Raw genomic sequence first — 27,768 nt, 5'->3', positions numbered from 1 at the left:
TCCGACCCTGTGCGACCCCATAGACGGCAGCCCACCAGGCTCCCCCGTCCCTGAGATTCTCCAGGCAAGAATACTGGAGTGGGCTGCCATTTCCTTCTCCAAGCACTCTTTTCAAATAATGAGTGCTTCTCTCTCTCAGAAATATTCCAGTGACAGATCCTTATTACTGGTGAGTACTGACTTTCTCTTATTTTAGTCAAAACATCTTTTGATGACCTCTTAAGTCTTTCATTGCTGTGGTAGTACTGATAGTTTTAAACTTCTAAGTGTCTTTTTAAAAGTATCTTTTATAACTTTAACTAACTAGCTGTTAATACATTTCTCCAAAAACTAGTGACATGAAATAAGCACTAAAATATCTGGGGTCATGGGGCATGATGTTTACAACTTAGTCTTAAATGGTTCAGAAACACATTCACCAATGCACAAACAAACATACACACACCCACACTCAGGGAACTGGGCAAAATGTTAACAGCAATGTGGGTGAGTGGTATATGATGTTCTGTGTACTATACTTGGAATTTTCATGTGAATTTGAAACTATTTTTAGACAAACACATTTGTTTTAGATAAAAATGTTAGTATTGTTAAAAATATCAATACTTCTTATAGCTTTATTTTTAACATTTTCTCTGTGCAATTTAAAACTTTTTATTACAATGTTCTTGATAGCATGCTTTTTGAAATTTCAAAGCAGGAGTTCTCTATATAGATATGATTCTGTGTTCATGATTTTTATGCTTTGCCCTCAAAGTTTTGGTATAATCTATGCTGCCTCTCAAGTACTCTGAATTCTATTTGAATGTAAAGCAATGGGAATATGTGCATTATTGATACTATTTATTATCATATTGTTGGCATGACAAGGGAATATTCTGATACAGTGAAAACTTCTGGTATCATGTTTTCTAGAAAAAAGAAAAATTTTCAAATATTAATCAGCTACAGTTTATGGGAGGCTCACAAATTAGGTAGGGAACTTTGTTGCATTTTAATATAAATAAGAGTAAAATATATGACGAGGAATTAGTAATCAATCTGGAGTTGCTTCCCAGACATCACATAACAACCTCCTTGGGTAGAATACATAACAATACCCTACCATACTAGGCTGAGCATCAGCCAACAAATTATTTATAAATAAACTAATATGTTTCTTGAACCACTGAAACAGAAAAACTATTAGCCAGTCAATAATCAAGATAATAGCACCTATAAGACATGAGAAAAATAGAAATAGTTTTAGGTCAAGGGGAAAATGGAAGAAAAAAATAGAAGATACTTGATTCAATTCTACTTAAATGCATTTGAAAACATGAATAAAAGAAACAATTTTGTAGGCTACAATATATATTATAAAAACCAAGTCCAGCCAAGACAGAAACTGTAAGAAGATTAATTACCATGTAAGAAATTGAGAAAGTTGTAAAAGGGTATCCCTCTCCTTACAAAACCAAACCAAGCCAAAACCAAAATCCAACTCACTAGAACTAGATAATTTCCAAGGTGTATTATATTATTGCCTTGAGAAATAGAAAACTTCAATGTTACTTAAATTGTTTTAGAGCAGAGAGAGAAGGAAAATTATTGACTGCTTTTATGACACCAGTATAACTTTGAACAAACCAAAACAATGCCCCATCTCCCAAACTTGTGACAGATCTCATTTACTAATGTTGATGCAAAATTACATATAAACAAATAGAATTTAGGGATGTTTTATATGCATAATACATTTTATTCTAGGAATGAAAGGATAGTTTAATACTAATAAATTTCTTAATGCAATTTATTCACAATGATAATTCAAAGGAGAAAATAATGATTATACCCATAGATGCCTTTTGGGTTTTTGATAACATTCATTATCCAATTTTGATAAAGATTTTTAATGAAATCAGAATTGAAGGGTACTTCCTTAATATGATAAATAAAGTCAATATTGTGTCTGTGTAAAATGAGACAGTTTTCATATAAGCCAGGGACAAGAATTTCTATAATCATCTTCGTTAACTAACGATGTTCAAGAAATAACAGTCAGATGTATTAAATAAGACAAAGCAGAGGCATGCAAATAGGAAAGGAGGAGGCACAGTGACTATTATTTGTAGGTAGTATGATTATGTGGGCCCATATCCTATGAGATGAACTGAAATAAATATAAGAAACATGAAGATAACTTGGGGTAAATAACTGATTATGAAATTAATATTCAAGAGTAAAACTCCATGGGGTAAGGAGATATGTGACAAATAAAGGACAGATTTATGTGGACACATATCTATTTATTTATTTATATCTGTCATCTTCCAAAGGAATGCCAACTGCATGGGAAAAAGGATGTGACTTTGTATACTGCTCTACCTCCAGTCCCCCCAAAATGCCTAGTACATAGTTGGCACTCAAGAAATATTTGTTGAAAGAAGGGATAAATCTATAAGATAGATTTACTCTTTTGTGTAGAGATAGATGTGCAAAGATACATCACTTTTTAATAACAGATAAAAATGGAAAGCAACTGTAATATCCATTAGTGGTGATTAAATAGCTATTAAAAATAATGAGGTGTATTTCTGAATATATAAAGCCCTCTAAGATAAATTGTTAAGTTAAACAAAGCAAGACACTAGTCCATAATCCAAGTCTCAACACATTTAAAATGAATGAAATCCTATAAAATATATTATCCTCCAAGTATAAATCATTAGAATCAACAGAAAGCTGGGAGATCCTAAATGTTTAAAAAATAAACATGTTTCTAAGTAACCTCTGGTTTATAAAATAAATTACAAAGGAAATAAGAAGATATCTTGAGCTGAATAAAGAAAACACAAAATATAAAAATTTATGGAATTCAGCTAATGAAGTGCTTCCAGTGAAATTTATAGCTTTAAATAATTTTATTAGGGAGAAGAGAGTCATTAAGCTTTTACTTCAGGGTGACAGAAAAGGTAAAGTAAATCAAAGAAAAATAAGTAGAAGAGAAAAAGTTAAAGATCAGAGTGGAAATAATTAAGCTAGAAAATAGAAAAACAATGAATCCAAAAATTAGAATAGACCTAAATTGATAAAATAAATTTAATTAGTAATTACAAAATCTTCTGGGTAAAAACCCAGACTAGATATCTTCACTGGTGAATTCTATCCAAACTTTTAAGGGGGAAATAATATTAATACTACACAAACTCAGAGAACAGAGGGAAAGTCCAATGTTATCCTGAAAAAAAAAAAAAAAAAAAAAAGCAGACAAAAGAAAATTACAGAAAATCTCCTATCCATAGGTTCAAAGATTCTTAAGCAAACACAATCTAGCAACATACAAAAAGAATTATGTACCATAATCAAATGGGGTTATCTCAGGAATGATAAATTAGTTTAATATCAAAATAATCATATAATGTATAGCACTTTATTAATGAAGAACAATACTACATGATCATCTCAATAGTTGTGGGAAAAGTATTTGGTGAAAGTCAAGATGTTGATTATTAAGAGTCTCAATAATTTATGAATAGAAGACTGGAATTTTCTCAACCTGATAAAGGGCATATGTCGAGATGTACCCCACAGGCCTACAAGTCCATTGCTTACCCAGCTGTAAGACCTAGGAAACAAACAGGAGTCAGCAACAGAGACATCAGTGGTTTAATGGATGGCGGAATTTACACGTCTAAAGCAAGATTCTAGAGAGTTATTTAGGGCTCCCTGGTGGCTCAGATTGTAAAGAATTGCCTGCAATGCAGGAGAGCTGGGTTTGATTCCTGGGTTGGGAAGATCCCCTGGAGAAGGGAATGGCTACCCAATCCAGTATTCTGACCTGGAGACTTGCATGGACTGTTTGGTCCATGGGGTCGCAAAGAGTTGGACACATTTGAGTGACTTTCACTCAGAGAGATATCCCAGTGTGTATGGTTGATGGCAGGCAGGACACAGTGGCAGTCTTCATTCTTGCAGGAGCAGGGAGGAGATGAGGTTATCATTTACAGGAGTGGACTCACTAGTTACCAGGGAAACCAGTAGAGAGGCATGACCCTCACCACCCTTTTGATAAGAACAATCACCAGCTGGGGCCTCGGGCAAGTACAGAGGAAGATCAGTCATGTATATAGGGTTTAGGTGAAGCAGGCACTGGTCGGGTGAAGGATAGACAGATAAGAGAATAATCCTCTTGAGTGCCCTGACCACACAAAATATAAAAACTACATTAAAAAAAAAATAATGATGAAAAGCAAATGCCTTATCACTAAAATCAGCAGTGAGATAAGGATGTGTGTATGGGTTAGTTGCTCAGTTGTGTCCGACTCTTTGCAACCCCATGGACTGTAGCCCACCAGGCTCCTCTGTCCATGGAATTCTCCAGGCAAGAATACTAGAGTGGGTTGCCATGCCCTTCTCCAGAGGATCTTCCAGACCCAGGAATCGAACTTGGGTCTCCCGCATTGCAAGCAAAGTCTTTATCATTTGAGCTACCTGGGAAGCCACCCCTCCCCCGCTTTTTTTTTTTTTAATTGAGGTAAGGATGTTCTCTCATAATTATTTCTACTCAACATCATACTGGAAGTTCTAGCTAGTGTAGCAAGTCACAGAGAAAAAAAATCGAAGACATAAAATTGTAAAGAAGAAAATAAAGATTTACTACTAGATGACATAATAACTATATAGAAAATTTGATGGAATCTACAAAAAAAAAAAAAAAGCCCAGAACTAAAGTGAGTGTAATAGGGTTACAGTGTCCAAGATCAAAACAGATATATATATTTCTATATATTAGCAATAAACAATCTGAAAATGACACTGAGAAAACAATTCCATTCACATTAATTTTAAGAAGAATAAAATAGGTAGGAATAAGTTTAACAAAAGAAGTAAGATATGTACATTAAGGACTACAAACCATTGTAAGAGAAATTAAAGGAGATTCAAATAAATGAAGAGATATACCACATTTATGAATGGAGAGATTCACTGGCAATTCTTCAAAAACTATTCTATAGATTCAGTGCAACATCAGAATCTCAGCAGGCCTTTTATTAAAAAAAAAATTTAAAACGTTGACCCTAAAATTTATATGGAAATGCAAAGGGTCTAGAATAACCAAAATAATTTTGAAAAAGGAGGCAAAAGTTGGAGGACTCATGCTGCTTGATTTTAAGACTATATATAAAGCTAGTCTAGAAGTGTGGTATGACCATGGGGATAGACATATAGGTCAATGAATTAGAATAGAGTCTAGCAATAAACCACATTTATGCCAATTCATTTTTTTTTTTTTTTGCCAATTCATTTTTGACAGAAGTGCCAAGGAAATCCAAGGGGAAAGGACAGGTTTTTTTTTTTTTTTTTTTTTAAACAAATAGTGCTAGAACAATTGGAAATCTGTAGACAGAAAAATGCACTTAGACATTCCCTTATTCTATGCTCAACAATGGTCTTGAAATGGTTTACAGGTTTAAATGTAAGACTTAAAACTACAAAAGTTCTAGAAGAAAGCAGGGAAAACTTTGTGATCTTGGATTATACAAAGATTTCTTAGATCTAACACAAAAGAAAGATTCATAGAAGAAAATAATGATAAATTGGATTTTATCAAGAAAACTTTTGTGCTTCAAAAGGAAGCATTAAGAAAACGAAGAGACAAGCCACAGCCTAGGAGAAAATATCTGCAAATCATTTATCTTCGAAAAGATGCGTAATCAGAGTGTAAAAAGGACTTTTACAACTTAATATGAAGACAAACAGCTCAGTAAATATACAAATGAGCAAAATGTTGAGTAGGCATGTCACCAAAGAAGATAATTAATGTTAATAAACACATGAAAACATACCATGGTAAATATATGAAAAAATTAGAGAAATGTAAATTAAAATCAGAAAAGGCATCATTATACCTAAAGAAGGCTATAATCAAAACGACTAACTGTACCAAACATGGGCAACAATGGGCAGAAACTGAAAACCTTACACATTGGTAGTGGGAATGTAAAATGGTATAGCCATTTTGGAGAACACTCTGGCTATTTCTGAATACTTTAAATATATACTTATCATGTAACCCAACAGACCCTAGGTATTTACTCAATAAAAGAGAAAATATATGCACTCACAAATACTTATATGTAAATGTTCACAACAGTATTATTTATAAATGTCAAACTTGAAAATAACTCAAATGTCCTTCCACTGGTGAACAGATTTTTAAAAAATGTATACCCATACAATGTAATACTACTCAGGAATAAGAAGAAACAAGCTATTCATTCTTTTCCCTGCATGGGTAGATCGCAACAGCGTTATGTTAAATAAAAACTAGTCTGTAAGATTCCACATACAAAAATGTCTAGAAAAGCAAAACTATCCAGAAAGCATATTAGTGATTATCTAGGGGCTGAGGGAATTGGGATGATGGATGTTCTAAGAATTATGGTGATTGCTGCACAGCTAAATCACTATAGCAAAACCTATCGAAATATATACTTATATTAATAATTGAGGCTTCCTAGTGGTGTAGTGGCAAAGAATCCACTTGCCAAAGCAGGAGATGCAACAGACATGGGCTCAATTCCTGGACTTGGAAAATCCCCTGGAGTAGGGAATGGCAACCCACTCTGGTATTCTTGGCTGGGAAATTCCACGGACAGAGGAACCTGGTGAACTCCAATTCATGGGTCTCAGAGTTGGACTGAGACCACTTAGACCACTCACAACTGAGAGCTGACTGAGCCACCGAGCACACAAATAATTGGTGAATTCTATGGTATATAAATAATACCCCAATGATGTTTGTTAAAAAATAAAATACACCTTAATAATCAAGCTATTCAGAGCCAGACATGTGTATGTATAATATCATTCCATTTATATTAAACACAGTACATATATTAACATACATGCTAGTTAAGACCACAAAATTTTTGGAAGTGTGTATATATAAACAATATGGTTACCTCTAGGAAGAGGACTAAAATCCCGGGAAAAGAGAATTACTTTTCATTATATACCTTCGGACACTGTTTGAGAAAATTAAACCACATAACCACTTTAAAAATAAAAAAAAATCCTATAAATAATTTAAAACAGTTGACGATCCTGATACAAAGTCAGGATACTACTAAGTCGCTTCAGTCGTGTCCGATTCTGTGCGACCCCAGAGACGGCAGCCCACCAGGCTCCCCCGTCCCTGGGATTCTCCAGGCAAGAACACTGGAGTGGATTGCCATTTCCTTCTCCAATGCATGAAAGCGAAAAGTCAAAGTGAAGTCGCTCAGTTGTGTCTGACTCTTAGCGACCCCATGGACTGCAGCCTACTAGGCTCCTCCATCCATGGGATTTTCCAGGCAAGAGTACTGGAGTGGGGTGCCATTGCCTTCTCTGGATACAAAGACCTAGGTACATGAATTTGCTCTTGAAAATTTATGCTTATCTGAGTGATAAGCACCTATGAGTAGCCTATGGTAAGACAAAGTGATTTTCATCATAAAACATGTTAGTTCCTATTAATTCCAGAGAGCTGAGTTCAAATAGTGGGAATCTGAGGCAAACATGAGAGGTTTTTTGACCAGAAGTACTTTAAACATCACAGGGTACTACATTCTGCAATTCTACACTAGCCACAAAATAAAAACAAATTCCTCATTCCAAACACAAACAAAACTTTGAAAACTCGATTTCTATATTAATCTGCAAAAATACTCAATCACTATACTGTACTGCTCAGTGAGTAAAGAATCCACCTGCAATACAGGAGACACACGAGACACAGGTTCAGTCTCCCCAGGTTGGGAAGATCCCCTGGAGGAGGGCATGGCAACCTGCTCCAGTATTCTTGCCTGGAGAATCCCGTGGACAGAGGAGCCTGGTGGGCTACAGTCCAAAGGGTTGCAAAGAGTCAGACACGACTGACTGACTGCACACCATCCTCCACACCCCTCCCCACACACTGTACATCTGAAACTAAAACAATAATGTAAATCAACTATGTCTCAATTTAAAAAAAAAGAAAAAAAAAAACAAAATAAACTTTGAATACATGAGGATTAAATGGAGATGCTGGAGAGTAGAGGAAAAGAACAAATAAGAATAGAGTGATCTGCTGACAGCTGGCACACAGACATGTTTTCAGTAAAGGTATAAATAGCACTAATATGAGTATATATCATGCGTGCATGCTAAGCTGCTTAAGTTGTGTCCAACTCTTTGCAACCCCATAGACTGTAGTCCACCAGGCTCCTCTGACCATGGGGATTCTCCAGGCAAGAATACTTAGGGGGTTGCCTTGCCCTCCGCCAGGGGATCTTCCCAACACAAGGGTTGAAGCCACTTTGCTTATGTTTCCTGCATTGGCAGGCAGTTTCTTTACCACTAGTGCCAGCTGGGAAGCCTAAATATTTATTATATATATGGGCATATATATATATATATGTATGAAAAATGATTTCAGAATAATTTTTTCTACTATATCATGCCTTCTATAAAGATATTACACACAAAAATTTGTCCAGACTTGTTTCTATGAGTCATCAGAGGATACTGCAGTGATTTTCAGCTATACCATTTAATATCAAGAATCTGTCTCAAAGATTTAATTTTGATTGGACATTATGAAATTATGGCTTTTTAATTAAGGGTATTTGTTTTAATCTTAAGCAGTAGAAAATCAAAATACACTGTCAATATTGAATTATCAAGTTTCAAGTGCAATTTTGTAATAATGCTTTAAGGTCAGATTTAAGACTTCTGCTATCATATTAATTTCTTTTTTTAAGACAGGAACATAGTACTTTGTGTTCTATGCCTATTTGTGAAATACTGTGCCTAGTACCTCATACCCATTTTCACACAAAAATCAATAACATAAATACTTCTGTAAGTGGAAACACCTGCAGAAAGGGCAAAAAACATCATAAAAGGTGCTTCTTTCAGCTTTGACTGCTTTCATTTGCATTTCAAACTGTCAGGGCTTTCCTGCTGTTTTTAATGCTTTGAATAGACAGTCACATATGTTTGCCACATGTGTGCTCTTCACGCAAGAGTTCCTCACAGTACTGCCCCTTCTGACCCATTCCTGCTGTAGCTCTGGTGGTAATCTACAGACAACAGACATTTAATGAGCACCTATTGCGGGCCATTTCACTAAGAACAGTTATCATCAGAATATAACAGATGAGACATCTCAGACTCATGGACTGAGTGTCCTAAGTCCTCAAATTGGTAAGTAGAAAACTAGGACTTGCCGGAACCCCTTCATTTATACTTTGTTTTCAAGTACCCTATCTCTGACCCTCCCCTCTTTTTTCTTCCTAGTTTCACTGACAATCAAGAGCAGAGTAGCAGAGAAATGAAGGAGGTGGCCTCCGCTTAGCCCCATTCCCTTCCTCACAGAGCAGGGGGAAGGTAAGAAACCTCCAGGGCTTGGAGCTCCTACCACAGTTCTTGCTGCTTCCAGTTCCACACTTCACCTGGGACACCCAGCCCAGAACTTCAGCCCCAGCCCTGCTCCATAACTTTCTTCCCAGGTCACAAAAGGTGCTACAGGTAATTATTGATGAAGTGCTCCTGTAAGTAATGGGAGAAGTGTCCTGAGCAACCCTACTCACCACTCTGAAAAGATTTTTCTAGTCGGACACTATTCCCATTGGTCCTTTTGGGGATTATCAACACTGTACTTGAGCTTGGAAGGAGTTCAACCAGCTTCTACCTGCTAGCAGGCATGCCTATGGACAAGTCAGAGCCTTGTTTCCTTCAGGAAAATCAAGTTTCTTACTTTAGTCAATGGAAACTAGTCTGAAACTCCACAACTGATATGTTAATAAAGTTTTGGAATATAACCTATTCACACTTGGGAACTCAATCTTTATCCTCTCAGTTCACAGCAATATATATATATATTTACATACACACACACACACACACAATACATAGGCCGATACATAGGCCTCACCTTACAGCTTGCGGGATCTCAGTTCCTGGACCAGGGACTGAATCTGTACCCTTGGTAGTGAAAGCTTGGAGTTCTAACCAGTGGACTGCTAGGGAATTCTCCATAGCAGTGGATATTTGTAAGACTGAAAGCACTATTTTTATTGTGTTTAATATAAAATAGGAAAAATGTTCTCAAAATTCAAAAGCATAGCTTCCTGGACTTATATTTTTCTCTATTAGTCTTACCTTCAACTTTTAAAGTATGATTTCATAGGCTTGTGGTTGCCAAAGGAGAGGGGTGGGGAAGGAAAGGACTGGGGATTTGGGATTAGCAGATGCAAACTATTATATACAGAGAGGATAAATAACGAGGTCCTACTGTGTAGCACATGGAACTATATTCAATATCCTGTGATAAAGCATAATGGAAAGGAACGTGAAAAGGAATATATATATATAAAACTGAATCACTGCTTTACAGCAGAAATCAATACATTATAAATCAACTATATTCAATAAAACTTAAAATTAAAAAGTACAGTTTCATTCAACCCCAAAGAAACTTCCATTTTCTCAATATTATTATAAAGGTTCTACAATTTCACCTGTATACTCATTGCTAAGCCAGCCTTTATCTTACCTCCTCGATGAATAATCAAAGAAGTCTCGCTTCCAATGGGACAGTCCTTAAGTATATCCACTACTTCCGTATGGCTCAGGTTCTGTACATTCTGCTGGTTGATCTCAATAATGAGGTCGCCTTCACACAGGCCAGGGCATCCCTGAATGTCAAGTATTTGTTTCACCCGCTGTCCTGTAGGACTGTCTGCAATGGTGAAGCCAAAACCCTGGGCACCTTTCACAATGGTTAAGGTCATAAGTTCAGCTTGGGTGGCCCCAGATGAAGCCATAGATACATTGTCGTCATGGACAGGTGGTGGATACGTGCCATCTAGCTGACCATCAGCTGGCATTGAGTGCAAAGTATGAGGCGGCCGATCTGTTATATCCGGAACTGACTGTGAGGTCCGAGAAATGTATTCCAAATATGTTTCATAGTTATGTCTTCCGTTGACCATCACTGGAGGTGGCCTCTCCATTATTGCAAGGGGTGGCACCATGCTGTTAGCAGGATCTTCAGGATCAAAGGGCAAAGGGTAGCCACGACACAACACCAAGTTGACACTCTGACCAATAGGAACAGACTGGAAAAGTTTGACTACATCTGCATGAGTGTGTCCAAGGACACAAACTTCATTAATATAGACAATGACATCACCTGCAAGGGAAAAAAAGAAAGAGATTGACAACATGAGGTAAGTTCAATTAACATTGACATAGAGAAATGGAATTATTTGTGAGACTAGTGAAAGAGGTGCTCTGTTTCTCAGTAAGCAGTGAGAAAATCAATTAGAATAGTATCTAAATTCCCTGTAAGTGACTCAAGGTTACAACAGGTCTGCCAACAAATATAGTGATCAAATGCTGAAAAAAATGCTAGTTGGTTATTCCTGAAGTTCAGAAACAACTTCATATACAGGAATAAAGCTACAGAAACATTTAGAAGAATGTGTACCTTGAAGAAGGACACATTCTTTGTTTCTTTTTCATCTTCATTTTCAGTGCAATTCAGTTAACAGAATTTTCAAGTTACTGAGAAGTGGTGGAAACAAGTTTCAGATGATAATCAAAGCCTAGTATTTGGGCTTTTGAGCATCATTTTACTGAGTCAATGGTCTTTTTTTTTCCCATTTATTTTATTCTTCTATAGTAAACTGCAATTGCAAAGGTTCCATGTGAACACAGGTAGATGTCTAGAATATAGATTTTGGGTTCAGGGATCTGGCTCCATATCCTGGCTCTACTACTTAGCAGATCTGTGCTGCTGGGCAGGTGACTTACCTGCTTTGAGCCACGGTTGTAAAGTTGTGAGGATGAAGTGAGATGATGCAGAAAAAGGGCTTGGTGCAATGCCTGACACACAGTGAGTGTGATAAGTGTGGACCATTATTAATATTATTGTTGCTAAAATAAGATGAGGTTTCCCTGGTAGCTCAGCTGGTAAAGAATCTGCCTGCAATTCAGGAGACCTTGGTTCGATTCCTGGGTTGGGAAGATCTGCTGGAGAAGGGAACAGCTACCTACTCCAGTACTCTTGGCCTTTCCTGGTGGCTCAGATGGTAAAGAATCCTCCTGCAATGCGGGAGACCTGTGTTCAGTCCCTGGTTTGGGATGATCCCCTGGAGAAGGGAACAGCTACCCACTTCAGTATTGTGGCCTGGACAATTCTATGGGCTGTATAGATCATGCGGTAGCAAAGAGTAGGACACTACTAAGCAACTTTCACTTTCTCTTTCAAAATAAGATGAAGAGGATTTCAGACTCTATTCTCAAATAGGAAGCTGCCATAGATTCAACCTCTGATCTCAGACAACTTGATATTTCTGTAGATCTTTCTAAAAAAGGCATTTGTCTTTTCATTCCAATGAATTTTTTTTCCAATGAATTTTTAATATTTTATTTGCCTGTGCCATGTAGCTTGTGGCATCTTAGTTCCCTGACCAGGTATTGAACCCAGGCCCTCAGCAGTGAAAATATGGAGTCTTAATCATGTGACAGCCAAGGAATTTCCCCCAATGAATTTAATCATGGAGTTACTGAAGACCACTGGTCAGAACTTAACTTTATGATATTAAAATTGTCCTGAATTTAAACAGTGTTAAAAACAATTCAATCATATATAAATAATAATTTTATTTTTAGAGCACTGTTCTACCATGGATTGGTATTTTTATCCTTAAAAAGCATAACATTTGAGAAATGAACTTGCAAACTGAGACTATGTCTGATGATGCTGAAGAGTATGTGAGATATGAAAAGACATATTTTCACAGATTGTCAAGTGAATAATTCAACAGGTACCAGTTTATCAGGATAATTCTGAAATGGGTAGTATAAATGGCTAGGAATTTCATTCTGAGACATCATTGCCCATCAAAACTGCAAATATCAAAAATAAAAAAAAAAACAGAGGTGAACTTTCAGAGTTAAATACTCTTTGGCTTCTCTCAGTTGTCTGATATAAAATGATTTCTCCACTAAATACATTGTGTGTGTGTCAGTTGCTCAGTCACGTCAGACTCTTTGTGACCCCATATACTGTATCCTGCCAGGCTCCTCTATCCATGGGGAATCTCCAGGCAAGAACACGGGAGTGGGTTGCCATTTCCTTTTCCAGAGGATCTTTCTAACCCAGGGATCGAACCTGGGATTCCTTCATTGTAGGCAAATTCTTTATCATTTGAACCACCAGGGAAGCCCAAAACACATTTTAAAAATAAGTAATTCTATGAATAGAACAGTCAGTAAAATGCCCTTAACTATATACACTCAGTTAACAATTACCAAATGCTAGAGAACTGCTTGAAAGTGTTAAAAGATACAGAGACAGAAAAGGAAAACCAACCAAACAAAACAAAATAGTATTTTCAGTGATCCAGTTTAGGTCTGATTTTGGAAAATGTCACAGACCATATGACTGGTCAGATAGAACTTCACTCTTCAGCTACATCTATCAGAGAGGGTGCTGATGTGATGACTGGGACACTGGGCCATGACTTAGGACTGAATTGAGATGGACATTCACTCTCTGCTACTACGACTTCTCAACAGACTGGAGCCATTGAGGATGGTTTGGCATCATTTTAAACTGGTTAGGGTCATCCTAGAGTCCCAGAGAGGTATTTAAACCAGATTTTTTTTTTCATCTTCCCTGTCTCTTCTATTTTTAAAGTTGTTATATATATTTACACACTGAAAGTTGAAAGAATATAAATACTTGTGCACTATCATCCAGCTAAATGATTAGAACATTGCTCATATTAGTTGAAGACCTCCTCAGTAGCACCTTTTTCCACTTGTCTTTCCTTACTGTCCTTTACAAAGGTAACCACTGTCCTGCATTTGAGGTTTGTTATTCACATGTCTTTATATTTTTATGATATATCTAGGTACTCATAAACAATATCCCTACATAATGTTTAATCTCTAGAGTAGGGGACCATGAGGAGATATACCATGTCCAAGGTCAGGAGCAGGGGCATGAGGAGATACCCCATGTCCAAGGTCAGAGAAACCTCAGTAAGATATTAGGCACCGAGAGAGGGCATCAGAGAGCAGACAGACTGAAACCGCAACCACAGAAAACTAACCAATCTAATCACATGGACCACAGCCTGGTCTAAGTCAAAGAAACTATAAGCCATGCTGTGTAGGGCCACCCAAAACAGATGGGTCATGGTGGAGAGTTCTGACAAAGTATGTTCACTGGAGAAGGGAATGGCAAACCACGTCAGGATTCTTGCCTTGAGAACGCCATGAACAGTATGAAAAGGGAAAAAGATCAACTCCGCAGGTCGGTAGGTGCCCAACATGCTACTGGAGATCAGTGGAGAAATAACTCCAGACAGAATGAAGAGATGAAGCCAAAGCAAAAACAACACCCAGCTGTGGATATGACTGTTGATGGAAGCAAGGTCCAATGCTGTAAAGAGCAATACTGCATAGGAACCTGGAATGTTAGGTCCATGAATCAAGGTAAATTGGAAGTGGTCAAACAGGAGATGGTAAGAGTGAATGCCGACATTTTAGGAATCAGTGAACTAAAATGGACTGGAATGGGTGAACTTAACTCAGATGACCATCATATCTACTACTGTGGGCAGGAATCCCTTAGAAGAAATGGAGTAGCCATCAAAGTCAACAAAAGAGTCCAAAATGCAGTATTGGATGCAATCTCAAAAATGACAGAATGATCTCTGTTTATTTCCAAGGCAAACCATTCAATATCATGGTAATCCAAGTCTATGCTCTGACCAGTAATGCTGAAGAAGCTGAAGTCGAACGGTTCTATGAAGACCTACAGAACCTTCTAAACTAACACCCAAAAAGGATGCCCTTTTCATTATAGGGGTCTGGAATGCAAATGTAGGAAGTCAAGAAACACCTGGAGTAACAGGCAAATTTCACTTTGGAATACGGAATAAAGCTGGGTAAAGTCTAATAGAGTTTTGCCAAGACAACACACTGATCACAGCAAACACTCTCTTCCAACAACACAAGAGAAGACTTTACACATGGACTTCACCAGATGGTCAACACCGAAATCAGACTGATCATATTCTTTGCAGCCAATGATCGAGAAGCTCTATACAGTCAGTAAAAACAAGACTGGGAGTTGACTGTTGCTCAGATCATGAACTCACTATTGCTAAATTCAGACTGAAATTGAAGAAAGTAGGGAAAACCACTAGACCATTCAGGTATGACCTAAATCAAATCCCTTATGATTATACATTGAAAGTGGGAAATGGATTTAAGGGACTAGATTTAAGGGACTAGATCAGGCACTGCCTGATCAGAGTGCCTGATGAACTATGGATGGAGGTTCATGACATTGTACAAGAGACAGGGATCAAGGCCATCCTCAACAAAAAGAAATGCAAAAAAAGCAAAATGGCTGTCTGAGGCCTTATAAATAGCTGTGAAAAGAAGAGAAGTGAAAAACAAAGGAGAAAAGGAAAGATACACCCATTTGAATGCAGAGTTCCAAAGAATAGCAAGGAGAGATAAGAAAGCCTTCCTCAATGGTCAGTGCAAAGATGGGCTCAATAAAGGACAGAAATGGTATGGACCTAACAGAAGCAGAAGAAGAGGTGGCAAGAATACACAGAAGAACTATACAAAAAAGATCTTCACGACCAAGATGATCATGACGGTGTGATCACTCACCTAGAGCCAGACATCCTAGAATGTGAAGTTAAGTGGGCCTTAGAAAGCATCATTACGAACAAAGCTAGTGGAGGTGATGGAATTCCAGTTGAGGTATTTCAAATACTGAAAGATGATGCTATGAAGAAAGTGCTGCACTCAATATGCCAGCAGATTTGGAAAACTCAGCAGTGTCCACAGGACTGGAAAAGGTCAGTTTTCATTCCAACCCCAAAGAAAGGCAATGCCAAAGAACGCTCAAACTACCGCACAATTGCACTCATCTCACATGCTAGTAAAGTAATGCTCAAAATTCTCCAAGCCAGGCTTCAGCAATACATGAACCGTGAACTTCCAGATGTTCAAGCTGGTTTTAGAAAAGGCAGAGGAACCAGAGATCAAATTGCCAACATCTGCTGGATCATGGAAAAAGCAAGAGTTCCAGAAAAGCATCTATTTCTGCTTTATTGACTATGCCAAAGCCTTTGACTGTGTGGATCACCACAAACTGTGGAAAATTCTGAAAGAGAAATACCAAGCCACCTGACCTGCCTCTTGAGAAACCTGTATGCAGGTCAGGAAGCAATAGTTAGAACTGGACATGGAACAACAGATTGGTTCCAAATAGGAAAAGGAGTACATCAAGGCTGTATATAGTCACCCTGCTTATTTAACTTATATGCAGAGTACATCATGAGAAACGCTGGGCTGGAGGAAGCACAGGCTGGAATGAAGATTGCTAGGAGAAATATCAATAACCTCTTATATGCAGATGAAACCACCCTTATGGCAGAAAGTGAGGAAGAACTAAAGAGCCTCTTGATGAAAGTGAAAGAGGAGAGTGAAAAGTTGGCTTAAAACTCAACATTTAGAAAACTAAGATCATGGCCTCTGGTTCCATCCCTTCATGGCAAATAGATGGGGAAACAGTGTCAGACTTAATTTTTTTGGCTCCAAAATCACTGCAGATGATGATTGCAGCCATGAAATTAAAAGACACTTACTCCTTGGAAGGTAAGTTATGATCAACCTAGACAGCATATTAAAAAGCCAGAGAGATTACTTTGTCAACAAAGGTGCATTTAGTCAAAGCTATGGTTTTTCCAGTGGTCATGTATGGATGTGAGAGTTGGACTATAAGGAAAGCTGAGTGCCAAAGAACTGATGCTTTTGAACTGTGGTGTTGAAGAAGACTCTTGAGAGTCCCTTGAACTGCAAGGAGATCCAACCAGTCCATCCTAAAGGAGATCAGTCCTGAATGTTCATTGGAAGGACGGATGTTGAAGCTGCAACTACAATACTTTGGCCACCTGATGCAAAGAACTTACTCACTGGAAAAGACCCTGATGTTGGGAAAGATTGAAGGCGGGAGGAGAAGGGGATGGCAGAGGATGTGTGGCTGAATGGCATCATCGACTCAGTGGACATGAGTTTAGGTGAACTCCGGGAGTTGGTGATAGACAGGGAGGCCTGGCGTGCTATTCTGCAATCCACGGGGTTGCAAAGAGTTGGACATGACTGAGCAACTGAACTGAACTGAACTAAATATTCACCCAAGTATGTTTTTCCATATTTTAAACCTTTTTAAAATGCTATACATATTAATACTACATTATATTCCTCAAAATGTATTTTTGATATCTCTTTTGATATATTTACCTCTAGCTCAATTCTCATTTTAATATAATATCTATTGGGTGACTACATCATTATTTATTAATGTCTATCCATTCTTATGGTAATAGACACTTGGATCCTTGAGAATTTTTGGTTATTAAAGAAAACTCTGCTATGAACCTCTTTTCATGGCCTTTGTGCACAATTGGGAGAGTTTTTGTCAGGTATTTACCTGGCGTAGAATTGAGGGCATAGGCCACATGCATCTTCAACTTTGTCAGCAACGGGAAATGGCTGACAAAATAGATCAAGCTGGTTTACACTCCCCTCAGTAGTGTATCAGAATTTTCATTGCTCCCCATCTGATACAATGCTTGCCATTCTCAGATTTTTAATTTTCGATAATCTAATGGGTGTGATCATGGTTTTAATTTGCATTTCCCAAATTGCTTGTGAGAGTGAGCGTCTTTTCATATGTTTATTGGCTATTTGGGTTTTCTCTTTAGTACCTCTCCTTTCCCCATTTTTCCTATTAGGTTAGTCATCTGTTTTCAAATACATTGACCATTTTCTGCCCGCCACCATTCTTGACCCAACATCTTTTGTAGGTTTGGGAGGCTACATGGTATAACCAGACATGACACAGAATAGAGAACCAAAGTCTTTGGACTGCTTCTTCACTTCATCACTTACTAGCTATGTGACTTTCAAAACCAACTTAAATCTTCTGTGACTCAGATTCTGCAGAAGTAATGAGGAACAATAATCATAGCAACTTAGTGTGCTACGGGAAATAAGAAATGAGATCATACAGGTGAAAGTGTTTGTAAGCTGTAAATTGTTATGCAAAGGATAATTGCTGTTTCAGGAATGATTATCTGTCCTTGGTTATATCTGTTTATAAAATCAGGACAGTCCCACCAAGATATTCCCACTACAGTCATAATTAAGGTGGATATGAATTTCTAAGTGGGCAAGGCAAAGGCAGGAGAGTAACAAATGCTGTTCTCTAAGGCTCTCCGTAACTCTAATCACAGTTAAACTCCCCAGCCTCCACGTTGCTTTCTTCTTCCCTCTACTATGCCAGAAAGTCACAGGAAAAAAAAGAACTAAGGATAATATTCTAAGCTCTCACGGTTCCCTGCCAGGTCTAAAAGCAGTTACTTGAATTATAGTGATTAATGTTATCTATTTTTGAGTTTTAATGTGATCTTGCTATTTAGAAATAGAATGAGAACTACTTGTGGTTTTTAGTGAGACTGCCTTCTAAAATTTATGGATATTTTCCACTCAGAGCAATTTTTCAAGTCATCAAGCAAAACCCTGCAACAATATCTTTATGGAGCTACCCAGAAGATTTCTAAATATAAAAGATCAGTGGTCAGTTATCACATCTAATAACCTGACACTACTTAACTGCTCGTTTAAAAAAGTAAATGGATGCCTAGATATGGTGTCATGCCAAAGCTGTTGTTGATGGAGATGTAAGCAAACCTTTGCTTACTCAAATAGAACTGATTGGGTAATATTTATAGATCATGCTGTATGAATGTCATTTACATATTGTGAAATAAAAATATGAGCCACCTGGTATGTGCCTTCTGATGGTGCCATGCTAAGTCCTGAGACATACTGGGCTTACGAGCGCAGACATGGACATCATTAGGAAAACTGGCTCCAGATCTAACCCTGTTGGCCTACTCAAACGGGAGAATTGCAAAAGAGTCACTTGTTTGCTCCATCTCTCAATTTATTCTTTTATAAAATGAGAATTAAAATATCTCCTTCATTTCCTCTTTCACAGGACTACTGTGAGAATGAGATCATGCTTGTGAAAATACTTTTAATTTTACCAAAGGAAAGTTCTCCATAAAAAATATGATGATGTATTTCTTTTGAGAGCCAAGCACACATTTTTATCGCCATATCGCCTGTGAGGTTAACTGTTTTCCATGTGGCCATTCGCTTCAGGCCCTATTGAGGCCAGACGGTTTCAGGGTTATTGCCTTTGGGTCTGTCGGTCGAATTTGGTGTGACTAATGAGCTTGGTGTCCCCAACAGGGCTGGTCTCCTAATGTCCTGATTCCCAGTTATGGGATTTCAAAGTGAAAGTGAAGGTGAATGAGGCTGATGAAGCGGGAAGTTTAAACCGCTGGCCTCTATGAGAAAATGTTCTAAGATAATTGGTTTCTTTCTTAGTCATGGAAATAAAAATACAGTATTGGCAATCTCTTGGGTACTTCATTATTTTGGATAAAATAGAGCACTGTGTGTAAAGCACTGCTTAAAATGGAGATATTTTTATACCTCTTTTCCCTGCTCCCACAGTCTTTGAGTCACTGTGGCTAAAGAATCTTCCTTTTCAGCTGCTCTCACTTACCACCTGGTGTCTATCTCTCTTAACCACCACCTTGGACCAGACTAGAATTATTCACTTCACACTCCATTCTCATCCTACAGTCTCTTCTATTAACTGCAAATTACTCAATCTTCAGACCCACTGCTTAACACTCTTTACCACTAGTCTTTCCGTTTTATTTTTGTATTCACCCCCCAATGAATTACCTTTCTGGGGAAGCTGGGATCGTTACTGTTCACAATTCATAATTTGGTAATTTGTCTTTTAGCTGAATCCTGCTATTCTTCTACCCTTAAGTGTATGTCTTTTCTCGGTATAATTTCATCCAGATAATTCATTTCTTTGCTGACTTTTTCAAAGAAATCCTTCATTATTCCTACAAAGATTGCTCCTGTGACTACAAACTCTTCTCAGATTTTATTCCTTTGTGAGAGTTTTCTACCTGTTCCAAGTTTTTTTCCATAAAATATACAGAGTATCATTATTATACTGAGAACTCTTTAGGTATTCAATAAGAATAAAGGATAGACAGACGTAGAAAAAAACTGGAATGGATTTCATTCATTCATTGCCTTTAAGCGTTTCTAACTTGTTTTTGCCAAGTCATATGAAAAAAGTAAGTGAAAGTAGCTCAGTTGTGTCCGATTCTTTGTGACCCCATGGACTATACAGTCCGTGGAATTCTCCAGGCCAGAATACTGGAGTGGGTAGCCTTTCCCTTCTCCAGGGGATCTTCCCGACCCAGTAATTGAACCGGGGTCTCCCGCATTGCAGGTGGATTCTTGACCACCTGAGCTATCAGGGAAGCCAAATCATATAGATTTTTGTTAAAAGAAAAATAATTCTCACTGACTACTCCCATCCCACCAATTACATGTATGTACATTGAAAAATTACTGTTTCTTGGTTTTCTTTCCAGCTAATACAATTTGACTAATTTTTCTCCTTTCTGAAGCTTATTTTGGTTTCTGCTTTTATAATAATAATATATAATTGTATTATACTAGGTAATTTTATTGTAATATTGAATATTCATTTTCCCTTTGTTCTATAACTCCCACAAGGATAATAAATTTTGACATGTATTTTTGGGAGTCTGCTACTCACCACTTTAATTAAATTGAAAATAACTATTCTTAATAAAATGTATTCCCTTAAGTGATGTATGGTGGTATGTCAGATAGACGAACAAGAGTTGAAGCCAGGTCTTTGGGTTGCTTTTTGAAGAAGTAATTCATCAGTTTCCTCATCTACAAAATGGGAGAACAATAGCTGTTCTACCTACCTTATAGCAAAGAGATGTCTGTGAAAGTGTTCTGTAAATTACCATGATACCACATATATAAATATACATATTAAATTTTTTAAGCAAATGACTGATAAAGATTGGAAATTAAGAATATCTTAAGAAGGGGGAAAGAATAGTTCAAATCTTTAAAAAGAAACTGCTGGATTTTATCAAATTATTTGGAAGTTTGCTTGGAGGAATCTGAGAGGACAGATAAAGTTCATCTTTGTAGCTGAATATGGTTTCACAGCAAGGAGGACCAGTGCCTCATGCAAGCATCCTGAGATTCCTCATTTCCTTCTAGAATGTAGGTACAGTGTAGTTAGGGCAGAAGGGTCAGAAGGCCCGAGAGGCTGCAGCTGTGGTGGTGGTAGGTGGGACTTAGAACACCCACACTTTAGGGTCTTGACATTCTCAACTATGTCACAAAGTGAAAAGGTCTGATGATAAGTATCCACCAAATAAATGATCGCTTGCCTTTCTCAGTTTTCCAGATGAATCTGTTACAGAGTTCTATGCCTCTCATTGCCCCATAGTTTCTCCTTATACCTAAATCTAATTTATTTTGCTAAAGATCACCATTTCCTCAATTTCCATTCTCATGGAAGCATCATTATTTCAGAGTAATTTAAAATGGTTTCTAGAATTCCCAAAAGGTCTCTTTAGGGTACTAGTTATAAAAACAGCCATGAATTGGAGGAGATTCCATCTTAGATGTTCCAGAACTAACCATTGTCTATTTAAACATCTGTCTTTGTAGACAGCATTATTGCAGACACCACTGAATTGTGCGGAAGTGCAAATACTTAAGTTATGGAAGGTATAAGAGACAGGACAAAAGCCTTCATCAGAAGAGTCTGAATTTGTTAATTCTTATGTGCTACCTTATAATTGACATTGTGAATGAAAATGAGGTGAATTGATCTATAGCAATAAAATAAGGTGTTTTAAATCTCCCTCTCTCTCTTTTAACTTTAAAGCACCAAGTATGTCATAATGGAAAGAGCACTGATTTAGGAGTCAGAAAGTTTACATTCTTATGTCAGGTATGCCAATAATTTGTGGTATCAACCTCTGGGTCTTATCCCTCATTATTAATTTATGCAGCAAGTATTTATTATACTCAATAGCTACCATGAGTCAGGGACTATGGCATAAACAGAGAGGACTGAACTGGATGATCTCTAAGCTATATTTTTTCAGTCTGAAATTCTAACACAAAGTCCCTTGGAGTCAACCTCTTAGGTGTCTCTGCAATTGTGCCACCACAGAGGTTGGGAATTTGCCTATTATATGGATTTCTACAACAGTACCTTAGCTGGTTTTATTCATATCATAGAAGGGAAGGAGGGAAAGAGGAGAGCCTGGCAAATGGAATGACTTTGAATCTGTGGGATTATGAGGTTCTATAATTTCACCCCCTATGACTAGGATTACAAGGGATGGCCAATAAGCCCCCTCTTCTGATCAAACTGTCTCAGGAACCAGAACAGTATAAATATTCTACAGGTCAAGGGTATTAGTTTCAGGGACTCGAAAGCCCTGGGCACTGCCTTCTTCTGTCTGCCTCCCTGTCAACTCATTTTCATACCACACTCTCTGATGTCCTTTCTACTTAATGTCCTTTCAATGCCTGATTGAAAGAGAACAGAGTCCAAGTTCTCTAGTTCAGCAAACAAGGCTCTCAGTCTACATTTTTACCATCTCCTGCCTTTTCCTAACCCACTCTGTGCTTTAGTTGGGGTAAGCTCAGGCCTATGTCCTACACATGCTATATCTTCCTATCCTCCCATTTCTCATGCTTTGTCCCCACTAATAAACTCCTAGTCACCACGGACAGAGGAGCCTGGTGGGCTGCAGTCCATGGGGTCACTAAGAGTCAGACAGACTGAGCGACTTCACTTTCACTTTCATGCATTGGAGAAGGAAATGGCAACCCACTCCAGTGTTCTTGCCTGGAGAATCCCAGGGACGGGGGAGCCTGGTGGGCTGCCGTCTATGGGGTCACACAGAGTCGGACACGACTGAAGTGACTTAGCAGCAGCAGCAGCACCCTTTCAGACCAACTTAACCTTTCTGATCATCTTTCTGACCACCACATAGCTCAGTGTTATTACCTCTTCCTGTGTGTTGCCCTTCATGACACCTTAATTCTTCAATCTCTCTAACCACATTAACCCCACCTAGAGTTTCTCTGAACACAGAGACTACCATTTTAATATATGTAATACTTATCTGGCATTTGCAAATTCTGTTTTACCTAATCCTTAAAAATTCCTCTGAGATTATTACCACTGGACTTCATACGTGTGGAAACAGCCTAGGAGAACTGAATCGTGGTAGTTAGGTTGAGATTCAGGAATTGAACCCAAGCTTTAACACAAGTGTTAAGAATTTCAGAGACCAGGACACATTTTGACTTGGGGACACTTTCGTGTCCCTCCAATTGTATCAGCTGACATGTTGGGTAAAATATCTTTAATTCCTGAATATGAAAATTGAGAGATGAACTGCAATATTCTTTTGATTAGCCAAGTTAATAGAGGGAAGCAGTGAAGCAAATAATTGCAATGGGGGAATTTGCTGCAATATCCCAGTCCACTTTCTGCCGAGCTCTAAAAGAATCTGTTTGCAAGAGGACTCTGAAGAGGTGGAGGGTGACAGGGCACTGTAACCTACAGAACTCTGCAGCCATCATAAGCTATAGTATAAATTATTTCAATAGTTGTGTGATTTTGGGCAAGAAATTTAACTGTGTTTAATCTAGCTTCTTTTATGCATAGAAAAGTCAGGAAAGGTAGTTTCTAAGGTGCAGTTTTAAAAGTTCCTACATCTGATGAGAATGTGAAAAGCTCTCCTACTTCATTCATAGAAGGCATTGGGAAATTTCAGTGTTACAGTTAAACAGGTAAGTGACCAGCCTTTGTGGGCTTACCCCAAGGATCCTTGATTTTGGAAAAGCAGCCAGTGATGCTAACACTTTATCTACAGGCAAAAGTATACCAAGCATGGCCCCTTATTTCTCAAAAGAATGAAAGCTTTCTTAATCATATTTTATAATTGCATCTGTGTGACCTGGTGCAGATGCCTAATTAAAAGCTTGGTTAAAAAAATTATGTTTAATCAGCACGCATCCAACAATTACTCTCTGGCAGATGTGGATCAGACTGACAGTATATTTACATTTCTTTTGTGTTTAGCAGGGAATGGTAAGATATATTTAAATACTTGCATTTTACTTTGTTGGAAAGGAGGAAGAAAGAAATACATTCTGAGAGAATCTAAAGGCACTGATTATGTGCTGATCTGGCAGAGATGAAACAACACTTTAGATTAAAACTATAAGTAAAGTCACAAAAAGAAAGCATAAAAGACTGTTTTTTTTTAAACTTTTCTTCTTTAAAACATTTTTTTGCAAAGCTCCAAAGAGTAGATGCTTTCTAAATAGCTGGTTCACTTTAGGAATTCAATAGCATAAAAGGGTCAGTGAATCTATTTCCTTAAAAGAATGCAAAGAATTTTAAACAATGACAAGAAAAAGAGACAAATATGTCATCAGAAGGACTCTATAAAATGAAAATAGGTTTCTGAATCTAAAGAGACCTTATGATTTCACTAGAAGAAAATAAAAACAAAATAATTTTTAAAATATCTTAAAACCTTTGTAGGACATGAAAGTTTATGAGAGTGAGACAGAAACGCATTCCAGAGTTTTCCTGTGTGTGTGGACACACATGTGAGCAGAGGCATGACAGAAGTACGTTCAGCTACTCACAACTCCCCACGAAACCCAAGCTACAGAAGTATCTTATAGGAAAAAGTCGCCATTTTACATGCACAGAGAGTGGTGTGCATGTTTATTTTCAAACAGCATTAACTGTATTCCTGAACAAGAATGACTCTTTTTAGCATAAGTGACTCCTAGGGGCCAGTATGACCCAGTGCCATCTTCTGAACTAACTCCAACAGTGTATAGAGTGGCTGTAAAACCTTCTCTGAAATGATGGGGGGACAGCTGGCCGAGGTGGAGCCAGGAACTGGGCACTGGCATGCTTTCCAACAGTTTATTCTACTCTACCTGCAGCTGTCAGTTGTCAGCCATCCTGATTGAGCAAGAAAACAAAATAACAGGGGGAGAAAGAACAAGAGAGAATGAAGACTAGAGCACCCACTGCATTTCAGACAGCAGGCTCCTGCCAAATGTGGGAAAGTGTGTGTAATTCTGTGTGTGTTTGCTATCTGATCTACATACCTACATGCACTTTTAAGACAGGTAGAAGTGATTTTTCAGTCAGAGGAAAGACGCATTTAGTTTTTGATACGGTGAAATCGATATAGAAAAGGGAAAAAAAAAACACCTCTTTTTTTTCAAGGCTCCAGATAACATTCAGTGAAGTTATTTCCTTGAATTGCTTTTGAAAAATACATACCATTTGCTCTAACACGAGCTGGGGGCTGACACTGAGGATCCAGACTGGTGATGGGAGTGGATCTGTTATTGGGGCTATTTGGCCAAGGGAGCTCTCAACCCTGGATGGCTGTCACCCTGTGTGATATTTCTGGCAAGTGTTCTGGCTAGTGCAAGCCAATCAACAATCCTTAACTGGTAGTGTAACATATCAGGTTATGCTGATCTACTTCTCTGTTCCCTTCATGTGAAAAATTACAGAGCCCCTGCTGCCTTACTGAAACAAGGGCTGCCAGGATATTTCTCCCATATGGATTTCTGAACTGGTGCAGCTTTAAGTTGCTGAGCTTCATCAAATGGCCGGCAGAAAGAACAAATGTTCCATGCTAAAAATGTGTCTGTATATTGCATACACACTGGTCCAAGGTTTGATGAGAGAGCCCTTCTAACTTGTTAAGAGGGAAACAGGCTTGGCAAATGTAACTTTTCACTGACAGATTTTGATCATTCAAACTTGGCTGCTTTTATTTCCAATTTTACTTTCTGAAAGAGCAATATTTTATACAAGTATCAAGAAGTCAGTCTGTTCATTGGGCCATATACACCAAAGATTGCCAATTAAAATTCCTACAAACACATGGCAAAAGGAGAGAAAAAAAATTTTGTCCTGGCTGCACTGAAATTTTGGAATCTAGAGAAAGTCTTTTGGTTTATGTGCAGAGAAAGGGAAATCAATATGTATTAGACACCCAGAACTTCCTCCAAAGGGCATATACCCTGCCACTACCCTATCTATGATCAACACTATACAATGATTCTTTTGAGGATGATTAATATTACTAGGCTAGAAGTTTCAGGAAAATATGTAGCGATTTCTCTGCAGACAATGGGAGATTATTCTATTAGATACAACAGACAACTGGCACAGAAAAAACAATCTAATCTCCTGCTGTTCCTGATATTAAAAATTTTATACCGTACTGAAATCAACTGGAATATGTTACCAGAGAATTATCATCAAAGATTTTAAGTTGTCTCATCAAAGATTTTAAGTTGTCTTCTCCCTCTTCTACCACTAGAGACTATACATCTACATGAAAATATATGTAAATAGATCCACATGTGTATATGTTGATTTGCTTATTTAAGGGTTACAGTTTACACTCCAATCAGATTTACTTAATGACAGAGTCAGAAACAATGAACAACTCTTGCTTTTTAAAACTAAATCTAGCAATGATTTTATAATTATAGTACTTGTACTTTATTTTTTCAAGTTCTCCAAATCATAGTAAAAGGCAAGAACCATAATGATACAGTTCCAGATGAATCAATTGAAAGTTTTATACTAGATCTCATCAATAAATTTGGTAATTGCAGTTACAAAATTAATGAACAGAAATCTGTTACATTACTATACACTAACAATGAAAGATTAGAAAGAGACATTCAACAAACAATTCTATTTACTATTGCATCAAAAAGAATAAAATACCTAGGAATAAACCTACCTAAGGAGACAAAAGACCTGTATGCTGAAAACTATAAAGTGCTGATGAAAGAAACCGAAGAAGACATAAACAAATGGAAAGATAAACCATGTTGGTGGATCGGAAAAATCAATATTGGCAAAATGACAATACTACCCAAGGCAATCTACAGATTCCATGCAATCCTTATCAAATTGCCAGAATTTGGTATTTTTCACAGAACTAGAACAAAAAAAAAATATTAAAATCTGTAGGGAGACACAAAAGAGCCCGAATAGCCAAAGCAATCTTGAGAAAGAAAAATGGAGATGGAGCAATCAGGCTCCCTGACTTCAAACTATACTACAAAGCTACAGTCGTCCAAACAGTATGGCACCAGCACAAAAACAGAAATACAGATCAATGGAATAGAATAGAAAACACAGAAATAAGCCCAGGTACCTAAGGATAATTAATATACAACAAAGGTGGCATGTCTACACAATGTTGGAAAGACAGTCTCTTCAATAAATGATGCTGGAAAAACTGGACAGCTATGTGTAAAAAAGAAAGAAAGAGTATGAAGTCATTCTTTAACTTCATACTCAAAAATAAGTTTAAAATGCATTGAAGTCCTGAATGTGACACCAGAAACTGTAAAACTCCTAGAGGAAAACATAGGCAGAAAACTTTATGACATAAATTGCAGCAATATCTTTTTCAATCTGTCTCTCAGAATAATGGAAATAAAAGCAAATAAATGGAACCTACTTAAACTCAAAAGCATCTGCACAGAGAAGGAAACAATAAACAAAACAAAAATACAACCTACAGATTGGAAAATATTTGCAAATACTGTGACCAATAAGGGATTAGTCTCCAAAATTTACCATCACTCATGATGCTTAACAGCATCAAAACAAACAACTCACTCAAA

General features: G+C 37.5%; 1 protein-coding gene across 14 annotated transcripts in view; it reads right to left on the bottom strand.

The window, feature by feature from the left end:
• The window catches only part of MAGI2 (membrane associated guanylate kinase, WW and PDZ domain containing 2), a 1,471,158-nt gene that overhangs the window by 252,091 nt on the left and 1,191,299 nt on the right, over positions 1–27,768 (bottom strand). For all 14 annotated transcript variants that reach the window (XM_061413833.1, XM_061413837.1, XM_061413836.1 and 11 more), the window contains one exon: positions 10,562–11,200. In XM_061413833.1, the coding sequence (XP_061269817.1) occupies positions 10,562–11,200 (639 nt within the window). The remainder of the gene's footprint in view (positions 1–10,561; positions 11,201–27,768) is intronic.

This window comes from Bos javanicus, chromosome 4, assembly GCF_032452875.1.
Source record: "Bos javanicus breed banteng chromosome 4, ARS-OSU_banteng_1.0, whole genome shotgun sequence".
Taxonomy (NCBI): Eukaryota; Metazoa; Chordata; class Mammalia; order Artiodactyla; family Bovidae; genus Bos; species Bos javanicus.
This window is presented reverse-complemented; position numbering and strand designations above follow the sequence as displayed.